The sequence below is a fragment of the Kogia breviceps genome, chromosome 11, assembly GCF_026419965.1.
Source record: "Kogia breviceps isolate mKogBre1 chromosome 11, mKogBre1 haplotype 1, whole genome shotgun sequence".
Lineage (NCBI taxonomy): Eukaryota > Metazoa > Chordata > Mammalia > Artiodactyla > Physeteridae > Kogia > Kogia breviceps.
Window position 1 is genome coordinate 92137528 of NC_081320.1, and position 11523 is coordinate 92149050.

An 11523-nucleotide genomic window follows, 5' to 3' on the forward strand; every position below is an offset into this window, starting at 1 on the left:
AGGAAGGAAGGGAGGGGGCTGGGAGGGAGGAAAAGAGGGAGAGAAAGGTAGACAGGAAAAAGAAAAGTGAGCAGACCGGCGGAAGTTCCTTTCCTTTCTGGTGTTCTACCTGTGAAATGGGACACTGAGTTCGATGGCCTCTTCCAGACCTAATAACCTCTGATTCGAAAAGCAACCCAAATTAGGATTTTCAAAAGATAAGCCATCACGGGGATGAATGAAAGTCAAACCCAGAAGACCCAGTTCCCCAAAGGGATGTAGGATGAACTGGCCAGCTCTCCTGGAGGACTGTGAGAGTCAGGTGTAAAAATCCTGAGTGATCTCTCCGGTGTCACACAGAGCTGGGAGGATTGTAACCACTGTCACCACAGTGCAGGTGACCTGTGGCCTCAGGCAAGCGTACAAGCCTCCTTAGGCCTGCGGTAGACCAGCAAACCAGCTTCCTCCAGAAGTGAGCTCTGAAGCGGGAAACTGGAGGAGCCGGATTCAGCCAAGGGACCCCTCGTAGGCTTTGGCTCAATCATCGCCCTGCCCCCGACCCATCCCTCCGGTCTCCCCTCCTTCTACCCAGCCCCCCGAGACTTAACTCCCTTCCAGACTCTGGGCTCCCTAAAGACAGGCCTCCGTGTGTGTTTTATCTTCCCCTCCAGCCGTCAGCTCCACGATGCCCACCGGTGCCCAGGGGATGCGTTTCCCCAGTTGGATTAGCCTGCGAGCTCGGGGAGCTGGTTGGCAGGGGGCAGCCACGTAAGCGTCCTCCCCGCCTCCCTGCCTCTGCTGTCTGCTCAGCTGCGGGCCTCTGCCCGCCTCAGCCAAGGCCCTGTCATCTGTCAGTCACCAGGCCGGAGCCAAAGAACCAAGAGGTGGACAGGATGCTGTGCCTGCTTTAGGGGACCCCACGGTCAAGGAGGTCCAGGAGGGTGATGGGGACACCTCTTCTCTCTCCAGGGGCCAGGTGGGATTAGGAGCTGGAAAAGGCACCCCTGGGGGCATGAGAAGGGCTTCTTGAAAGAGATGACATGGGGCTTGTCGTTCCAGGTTGCAAAGGATTTCAGTAAATGGAAACTGGGTAACCCCGGAGGAGGGAATACAGTGGGACAAGTCAGAGGTGAGAGAGCGTGTCTGGCGTGGCTGGAAAGAGGGGTGTCTGTGGAGGGGCAGGGGTGATGGAGCTGGTGGGCCAGGGTGAAAGCAGCCTCACAGGCCGGGCTGAAGGATTTGCACTCTCTCCTGTAAGTGGTGGGGAACTGTTAGAAGTCTGTATGCAGGGTGGGCTATTTAGAAGGACTAACATGGAAGCACCCTGCGGGTGGATGGGTGAGCCAGGAGGTAGGGAGGCTACCGTGTGAGTGTGGGGAAAGCCAATACCATGCAAAGAACACAGGCCGATCGTCAGCAAACTCCAGTCCCAGGTTTGGCCACTAATTAGATATGGGAGCCCATGACCCCATTCTATAAAATGAAGGAATTCAGTGAGATGATCCCTATACGCTCCCTCCAAGTCCTATGATTTCTTGATCTAACTGATATAGAGCAGTCTCTCAAATAGTCTCAAAACTGCTCTTGGGGACTTCCCTGGCGGTCCAATGGTTAAGACTCCGCGCTTCCACTGCAGGGGGCACGGGTTCAATCCCTGGCCGGGGAACTAAGACCCTGCACGCTGCACGGCATGGCCAAAAAAATAATAAAATTTAAATTTAAAAAAATGAAACTGCTCTTGGAATGCAGAGAAGGGCTCTCATGTTATTGAAAGGAGCGGTTCAATTCTTCTGTGACTATAGCAATTACTTTACAGATTATTGCAGATCTAAATTGAGTGACACTTTCCCTCGGCTGGAGCAGGAAAGGCAAATGAGAGGTATTTTATCTTAGTTTTAACATTTTAATACATATTTTTGATCCGCAAAAAGTTCTCTTTAAAGTAACATAAAGAACATTTTTAAAAAGGTCGTTAAATAACAATGAAAAACAAAAGATCATAAACATTTAGAAGAGAGAATGGGCACTCAGTATGTGGAATGAGAGCATGGAATTTGGCTCTGAGCTTCCTAGCAGCCAGAGGAAAAATGGAGCCTGGTAGGAATTAGTTTAGAGCCTTGTTCATCTCAACAGTTTAACCTCCTCCAGGACTAGAGTTCTATCTCATCTGAAACACCTAGGTAGGCCCCATATGGGGATCACACAAAAAAAGGAATTGGGATGATTGAGTCGGGTTTCAAGAATCTCAATAACTTTGAGGTCTCTCAATTTTCTTTTGGCTCATGGGCACAGGACAAGGTGCAGAGGCTGCAGGGAAGATGTGGGGCCTGTAAAATGCAAATGGACGGGAAGTCTTTTTGAATGACAGTTCGAAAAGGACTCTCAAAGAGGGTTACTTTCTAGTGTGGGGATGGGGGCAAGGAGGGAGATTAAGGGGTAAAGAGAATTTTACCTGAATTTCAACATGATCTGACCATTGGTGATGTCCATGGCAATACCACCAACCTCACAGCTCAGGAAATGTGGCTGTAAACCAGGGGAGGACCTCCGATTCTAAACTCCACTGGTCTTTGGAAAATGCAGACAGGGACCCTGGTGGCCTAGGCAAGCAAAGCCGTTTCTCACCCCCGGACCTGTTTTCTTCTGAGCAAAGCAAAGGTCTTTTCAGTTCAAAGCTAAAATCTGAGATGAATGAAACCTAGCTTTGAGTACCACCTTTCACCTCAGAGATGTATTCGTAGGCTCTCAGTTTTGAGATGCTGAATGCCTCCCCAGCAAGGGTATCATCTCCCATCAGGGAAACTCTGAAACTGCCTCCTGGCTCTGCTGGGGCCCCCTCCCCCAACCTGTTGGTCCTGGCTGTCCTCCAGAACCTGCAAAGTTTTTAATCTGGCTTCCACAGAACAGTCCAAGCAACCAAAATAACAGGCGTGCCAAGCGGACAGAGCTACACTAACACCCCAGTGCCTCTCCTGAAGGGAGACAAGGCACTTGAGCTGGGCCACACCGCTGTCACTCCAGGAATTACTCTGGTGAATCAGACTGTTAGCTTTTTGAGGGGAAGAACCAACTCCATCTTTATTCAGCTACAATGCCTAGCATACAACCTTGCACAGGTCCTAGTAAATTTTGATGACTGCTTTCTTCTTAGAGATGACCTGCACCCTATGCCGAAAGATAAAAGCCATCAGCTAATGGGATAAAGGTTACCAACACCAAATACTGCCAAGTTGCAGAACTCAGTGTCTTAATTTTACTTCTCCTTCTCAAGGGTCTGATGTTCCAGCTCCGTTTGGTTAAATGGCCAACGTATGGGAAAGTGTTTTGTAAACTATGGGGTGCTATTGCTAGCACGCACAATCACTAATAACCTATCTATGCTGTTTAACTTGGGAGAAATCTCGTAACCTTCCTAAGCTCAGTTCCCTCCACCTCAAGTGGGGACGACGGCCCCTCCCCAGCCAGGACCGTACAGGTATAAAATGACTTGTCTGTGGAAACCAAGTTCCCTGTCCAGGTTACTGCTTAAAGGATAGAGTTTAACTGTTGGTGTTACGAAAACAAACAGACAAAAAGTTGCATCATTTAATTGCTATTTATTTTCATAAACATGAGGTATTTCAAAGTGCTATAAGATGCAGCACTAAATATATACATTTTGAAGAAATTAAACACAGAACTTTGCATTTACCCAGTTCTATGCACCAAACATGAACAAATACATTAACAGGAAGAAAGAGGCTAGGAAAAAGGCATATATATATAGTAAATTTCTTTACAAAAGTTTCTTAGTTCAAAAAGTGATAAAGTAATATCTACTCAAAACTTTCACAACTCATTTTCATACGAAAATATAAGTATCAAATTTAGTTATGTATCAGCATCATACTAAAGTATACAGGCAGTGTAAGAATTAGTACAGTACATAACAGAGATTAACAATATATTTGTATACAAAACATGCTCCTCAAACATTGAGGTATTACAGTACTTAGGTATGAACTTCCAGTCTAATACTGGCCGCGAAAGCCACCTCTCATTACCCAGGACGTATACAAAAGGCAGGTGTGTCCATGGTATTTACAGAAATGTTCCCCAGGGGTATAAATGGCAAACCCCCATGTGGCATCGGCTGGAACTTAAGCACCATTTTAAAAAGAAGGAATGACTTTCTGTCGTCTGGCAACCTGTAACAAACAAGGTGACTTCAACAGCCCCAGAAGTCTCCCAACGGTCACGGACTTCGACCGCCGTCTCAGAGGTGACACGGAGGAAAACCGCCAGGGCCACCTGCATCCCGTCCTGCAGGCCCTCTCCCGAGGTCCTGGCAGAACCCCTCATGTCCTGCTCCCCACCCAGATCCAAACTCGACGGGGGACCGATTTGAAAGTAAACCAACATTCTTAATGTCAACACAAGGTTTGTTTAAAAAAAAAAAAAAAAAAAAAAAAAAAATCAAAATGTGCAAAGTGGCAGTGACTGTCCAGTCCGGAGACACGTTTAGCAAGTCCGAGCGTGTTCAATTTTCTTTAGCAACTGCTGCTGTCTTGCCTGCAGCTTCTCCTTCTCCAGCAAAAGCTGGTGCTCCTTGGCCTGGAGGGAGTGGACGTACTCGGTGGCCTTTTTCAAGATGACCACCTTGGCGGCCTTCTCGTTCTTCACCAGCTCTGGCACGTGGTCCCTGAGCGTGAGGAAGCTGGACCGCAGGTCGTTGCGGCGCTGGCGCTCCAGGATGTTGTGGTTCCGACGGCGCTCGCTGTCCTCCGAGTCAGAGTTGCGCGGGCTCAAGCTCTTGGCCTTTGGGGGGATGACGCTCTTGAGGGGACGCGGGGACGCTTCACTCTTTATCTTCTTCTGGGGCGGCGCGTCCTCGCTCTCCACGAAGGGAGACGGGGCGGCGTAGTTGTGTTGCTGGTGGATGGGGACGCAGCGCTTGAGGATCAGCTCCCCCGACGGGGCCCTCCCAGGTCCCAGGGCCGCGCTCTTGGGACGCACGGTGATGGTGAAGGTGGTGACGGCCTTGCTGTTGGAGGAGGACCGCCGCTTCTCCACAGTCACTACGTCGATTTCCTCCTCTTCGTCTTCCTCCTCGTCATCTTCATCATCTTTGAGAACAAGGTGAGGGTTAGTCTCATGAGGCACGTGTGAATTAAATGTACCCACAGTCTCGTAGGGCAGGCCCTGGCCCGTGCTTTGCCCTTACTGTGATCCATCAGCACAGGTCTCTGAAGAGAGCCGTACGTGCTTTTTCCCCTCCCCATATACTCCTAGCATTTCATCTTCCGTTCAAGCTTGAGCAGGTGGCAGAAACAGAAAGAACCTCAGCTTTGGAGTTAGACAGAATCCTGGTTCCATCACACACACACTAGCTGCTCGACCCTGGGCAAGGTGTTTTCTAAACCTCAGTTTCCCCGGCTATTAAATGGGGGGAATAATGCCATAGGTTGAGCTGGACAGATAATTCATAGACAAGAGTCTCAGTAAACGGTAACCCTTTACCATCATCGCTAGTCTGCCCCATAGACTTACTTATTTTTCCACCTCCACACTTAAGAACTCAAGCTCCTCATTTTAGGAGCCTCAGTTAGCCACTTGCACATGGTGGGGTTTGATTTTAAGTGAAACGAACTAAAGAACGATTTAATTCACTAACGAAGAAAAATACCTTGTCTTCCATGAACATGAATACTATACAGTAAGCAGTTTTTCATCTTAACGAAGATCAAACCTTCACTACACAGCCGTAATCCACTGGAGCTCTAAACCCAGATACGGGGGCACCTCTTCTCAAAGTCACCACCACCCGCAGCAGCCAGAAAAACGTGTAGCATCATGTGTGCGTTTTCCCCCTCTCTCCTCATCTACTACCACGCTCGGGTAGAAAATTATTGTTTAAAATGCAAGCATGAAAATCAAAACACATCTTCTGCTTGATCTGAAGGGGACCGGAAAGCTGAACAATTGCGGGATTTGTTCTAAAGCCGAAATGTGAGGCTGTTCCAGTCGGTGGGGCCCTTTAAGCCAATGTTTTGGTTTTCTGCCAAGAAGACAGCTGTTGGAAGGAAGTGCTTCCTCACCAAAAGCTGTCAAGGCACAGACATTAAAGGGACAGACCCGTTCAAACTGAAGGCTTATCCCCAAGTTTCCTTTCAGGAGCCTCAGATGATTCTGTCCTCAGCCCTGAAGGAAACGTAGGCTTTTTATCCATCTGCATTCGGAAAACAGTGGTTTTCAAGATCCAAGTCTCCCAGCTCCAAGAACAAGGGCTATTCCAGTATTTGGGTAGAGTTCTTCACCTTCAGGCCAAGTCTCGGTTTTAACCCTGCTCTTCAGTTTCACCAGAAGGCACACAATAGAACTAATCAATGACCGCTTCAGGGTGTGTGCGTTCCTGGAGAGCCTGCTAAGTGCCCGCCCTCACCTTGAAGGACACTGGGTTACAGAACACAGCTCCGATCTGAAATTAGGCCTGGAACTCTGGCTAGAAGATAAAACCGGGCGGTTCTCACTGCACACTGTAAAGAGGCGGCCCCTTGAGAATGTACACAACCGCTGTGGTACTGGCCGCCAGCTGCTGAGTGCAGGGAGGGAGGGATGGCCCTACCACCTCCAGCCTCTCAGATCCTCGCCCGCCTGCCGGCCAGCATATCGCCGCCTGCTGGCGACGGACCAGGAGCAAATAGCCCACCACCCACCGAGGGAGGGGAAAAAAAAAAAAAAAAAGAGTACCGAGGTTCGAAAAAATAAAATACAACCGGTACTCACCATCTGTGCAATCCCTCCCTAACTTCCTGCACCCTAAATAGGACTTTGCACAGGCTTGTGCTTTTCGGGGCGTCTCCCCACCCCTGACCCGGGCCGCAGAGTCCCTTTCCACCCCTGGGCTAACAGGTTTCTGCCAGCGGCCCCCTGAACCCCAACTCGGCTTTAGCCACTCAACTTTTCCTCATTTTCTTCCTCGGAGGGCGCTGCAGAGAGACGGGGGACGGGGTGGGGACCAGTGATGGAGTCGGGCTCCCGGCGTGGGGTGAGGGAACTTCAGGGAAGGTGAGGCTGGAGTGGAGATCACAGCTTTCACCCACCCTCTCCTCCGTACCCTAGAGACCGGCCTGGGAAAAACCACTTCTCAGCCACCAGCACTACCTCCAAACGACTCTCCCCCAGCACCCTCACCCACGAACCACAAACCCGGCGCCACCCCCAGCCCCAGTACCCCAGGAGGGCAGCCGGACCCTGGCTCGCTCTTTACCTGAGTCGCTCAGGGTGTCCTCTCCGGAGGTGCTGAGGGCCTTGTGGTCACCGCCGCTGGCCAGGCGGCCGCCGGTGCGTGGAAGAGCGGCCACCGGGGCGCCCGCTGGGGCTGCGGCGCTCGCCCCCGAGGCGACCGCGGCCCCCGCCGCTGGGGCACCGGCTGGGGCGGCGGGCGCCGCCGCGGGCTCGCGCTTGTTCACCGGGAACGGGAAGACCACGGCGGGATCCACGCACTCGGCGGCCGGGTGGGCGAGCTCGGCGGGCAGGGCGGCCCCGGCGCGGCCCGGCCCCGCAGCCACTGCGCTGTGCCCGCGGCCCGCGGGGCCGGTGGCGCCCGCGCCCGGGGCCGGGACCGCGGGCCCCGCGGCGGGCGGCCGGCCGTGCTGCAGCTTCTCGCTCACCGCGCGCTCCAGCTTCTCGCGGGCCGAGAAGCCGCTCCACATGCAGTCCTGGAGGATGACCGGGTTGGGCGTGAGGCCGCCCAGGCCCCCCAGGCCGAACGCGTCCTCCTCGGCCGGGTTGCCCCACAGGTCGGCCTCGGGCAGCAGCATCTCGGTGGCCCAGTTCGGGGGCTCCGGGCTGTGCTCCGGGAAGGCACGGCTGGGCGACAGCGGGGGCGTGGGCAACAGCTCAAACTTCTTCCAGATGTCCTCCCCTGGGGGGGTCGAGTCGGGGCCGCCGAAGTAGAAGTCATCTTCGTCCGGGTAGAAGCAGGGCTGCAGAGAGTCAAACTCGAGGTCCGGGTTCTTGCAGATCATCCCCGGCATGGTGGACGCGGTGCAGCTCGGCATCGGCTCGCCTCCTGGCCGCCGAATGAGGGCTTCTTTCCGCTCCGCTCTTTTTAGTTCGGGGGGTGCTTCCTTCCCGTGGGGGGCGCGGAGGGCGGGGGCCCGCGCCAACCTCCGACACTGCAACCGACAGACACACCAGGAGAGGGTTGGCAAGCGGAGCCGGATGGGGGGCGCGAGGGGTGGGGACGGGCAGCGGTCACCCCCTCTCACCCGCGTCCTCAATCTCCCCTCCAAGCCCCCCGACTCCGCCCAGGGCTCCCGAAGGTGGAGGAAGTTGTGTCTCTCGCTCTCTCCCTCCCTCCTTTTGTGTACAAGCTGTCTACGACAGGGGGTGGGAGGGGGCATGCAGATGCGGGGGGTGGCGGCGTAGCTCAGCAACTTTGGAAACTGCCTCTTCATTCACACAAGGCACTGCCTGGGGGGAGGGGGGCTGTCCAAGGCTGCAGAATTCTAGCTCCCACCGACACCCGCGGGTGCACCCAAGTAGGGCCCGCTGCTCCCAGGAAGCCCCAGGACTCCAACCCAGCTACCGGGTCTAGGATTCTGGAGAACCCTCAAACCCTCCCCCCCGCTTTGTAAAATTGCAACCTCGGGAGCGCAAGCGATAGCGGGGGGTTTAGGAAACTTTGCAAATGGAAAAGCCCTTTCTCTAGACCGAGACCAACAACAGGCACCCCAATCCAGAACCCCCTCCCCCAAATTTTGATCCGACGCCCCCAGCGTTCACCCGCTGCAGGGAAAGTACTGTCAATAGCTGGTTTTGAACCTCTCTAACCCCACCCCCGCTGTTCCAAGCCCCCAACGACATCCTCTTCCTGGGAGAGTCTGGACCCCAGTCCCCGGGAATGGTTCAGGGGCACCAGCGCGGGGAGGGTCGCAGGGAGAGCCACGTCTCCTCTGAGCTGGGGCGGCAGTGACCCAGATTACCACCGCGACGGCCTCGCCCTGCTTAACCCCCTTCTTCTTCCTCTGGGGGCACCCTTTGGAGGAGAACCCAGCTTCGGGGTGGGGACGCACCGGCTCCCCGTCAGCTCAAATGCAGACAAATGTTCTAAGAGAAGGGTGAATTTCTTTTCGATGAAGCCATTACAACCCCTGGCAAGGGCACTAGATGGATTAGGGCGGGTCTCTCCCAGTCCGGGAGCCTTGGGGACTGGAACTGGCTTTTCAGGGAAAACCCCGAGAGGGTTTTGTTTCGGAAGCAGAAACAGTTCCCCCGGGCACAGTCGGGCGCCCTGTGCGCCAGCCGCGATCCCGTCCAGGGCTTGCCTTCCCGCCGCGTTCGTCGCTCCCGGGGCGCCGGGCGCTTTGCGCCCCCCGCTCCTTACCTCCCGCGGACGGCCGGGGATCCGGAGGCGATTCCGTGCGGGGGTCCCCGGGTGGCCAGGGGCGGGGGGTGGTCCTAGGGTGGCTGCAGTCTGTGCGCGCTTGCGCCTGGCTAGCGCTAGCTCGGCTCCAACCCAGTTCCCAGGAGCCCCCCGCATCCACCCAGCGCGTCCAGACAGATGACTGTCACTGGCTGCGCTTTGAAGCTCGGGGGATATTATTAACTGAAAAATCTGACACACCCGGGGGGCGGGGAGAGAAGGGGGCTGCGGCACAGACAAGGGGGAGGGAGAAAGGCAGAGGAAAGCGGATTTACCCCGCCCTCTTGATTTCCATAAAAATCAGGGGAGGCGCCAAGGCTTTCGCGCCAAAAGCCACTTGCTTTTCTTCTTTGCAGAGAGGAGGCTGCAAAGCTGGGAAGCCCGGGGCGTGCTCCTCCCGCCCTTTTAGACCCCCGGGCTTGCCCCCTGTGCACTCTGCGGACCAGCTGCCCGCCGAGCGGTGCAATGCAACACCCACCCTGCGAGCCTGGCAATTGCTCGGCGTAAAAAAAAAAAAAAAAAAAAAAAAAAATTTCCGGAGGGCTCCGGGGGTGTTCAGAGGCTCCTAACCCAGCCCCCGCCTCGACTGCGTGTGTGTGCTGCTGAGCGCGAGGCCGACGTCCAGCCGGGCCGTGCGGGGGGCGAGGGAGGGGTGTTGCTCGTGTGTGATCTCGGAAGGGAAGCTGGACCCGGGGTGCACAGTGGGAGGGAGAGGACGCGCCCATTTAGGAACGAAACCGCGGGAGGTTTCTAGTTTTAAATTGAAAGGAGAGGGGCGCCCCCTTGTTTGAAAATAAATAAATAACTGCGGGCTACGAGGGTGGCGCCGCTGTGGTTTCTTCGGCCGAAGGCGACACCTCGCGGAGGCCGCGCAGAAAGCGGAGCCGCGGGGCCTGGTCTCGGGGGCCCAACTGGGGCCACGGGCAGCCCTCCCGCCGCGCTGTCAACCTGTCCTCACCACCGCGCGGGGGGTGCCGGCTCGCCTCGGCGTCCGAAGGGACTGGGCGTGAGGCTCCCGAAGCCGTTCCCACGGGCTCCCCAGTTAGCCTTTCAAAACCAGCCATTTCCCGAATTATGGGGAGGCGGATCAGGTAGGTCCTCGCTGGAGTCGGCGGTCCACACCTCCTGCAGCCCAAACCCTGGCTCAGAAACCTTGGCTTCAGATTGTTGCAGGCAAAGGGGCAAGCTGCTGTCGCTGCTCAGCCTCATTGTGCTTTGGTTTCTTCAATTGTGAAATGGAGTTAGTAACGGTGCTTACTTCGCAGGGTTGTTTTAAGATATTTTGAAAGCGTTCAGGCTGGTGCCCAGCACGGGATGGGTGTTGAGTGTCAGCTATTGTTATTACCAGATCCTGATCGATTCTTCCGGGGAAATTAACACCCCACCCCCTCTCCCATCACACCGCCGCTATCAGATCCTAACTTCACTCTGGTCAAGCTTTCCTGCAGGTGTGTTGGGGGGCGGAGGGGTGACAGGTTCAGAGATTCCAGAACCAAAACTCCCCCACGAACAACCCGAATCTCAGCCCCCTTCACAACCAGATACACGATGAAGTGGGATTTCCTCGGGGAAAAAAGTTCCTCTTCGGATGGTTTGGGGTAGAGAAACCTGCCCCCCCCCCCCCACTGGGGTGGGAAAAGCTTCTCCACCTCCTTTTTCCCAAACTGGAAATGCCAGTCATCCTTACCATTCACCTCCGTATTCAAACTAGTTACGGACGAGGATGCAGAGGGTCAGGGGGCAGAGTCTGTAAAACGCTCACCTATTAGCATTTGTGAAGGCTCTTCCAGTCCTTTCCCTGGATGCCTACATAATTCGGGGGAGAGAGGCAGGTTCCCAGGGTCCTAGGAAGTGGCCCATGAATGAGGATGAGCTGCCCTTCCAAACACCTTTATTATTATTATTTCCTGCCGTATGTAAAGCTCTAAACCTTTGCAAAAGCCTTTCACACTCCCACTTCTGCTTTTCCCTAACCCCCTAATCTAAACCATGCCCTCCCGCTGTATTCTCCCCAAGCATCCTGGATTTTCCTTCAGAACACTTAGTTTCGTTTGTAATGATATATGCCTGGGAGAGTTTGTTTAATGCCCGCTTCTCCCGAGACACCGAGTGGAAACGGGCTCTGTCTTCCTCAC

General features: G+C 54.7%; 1 protein-coding gene across 1 annotated transcript; it reads right to left on the bottom strand.

Annotated features, from left to right (window-relative positions):
• Positions 1–3726: 3726 nt before the first annotated feature.
• On the bottom strand, positions 3727–9518 carry MYCN (MYCN proto-oncogene, bHLH transcription factor). The gene is made up of 3 exons (XM_059078237.2): positions 9350–9518; positions 7229–8138; positions 3727–5084 (listed from the first exon to the last, which is right to left on the bottom strand). The coding sequence occupies exons 1-3, from the start codon at positions 9503–9505 to the stop codon at positions 4480–4482; spliced, it is 1671 nt and encodes a 556-aa protein (XP_058934220.1). The 5' UTR covers positions 9506–9518; the 3' UTR covers positions 3727–4479.
• Between the last annotated feature and the right edge of the window lie 2005 nt (positions 9519–11523).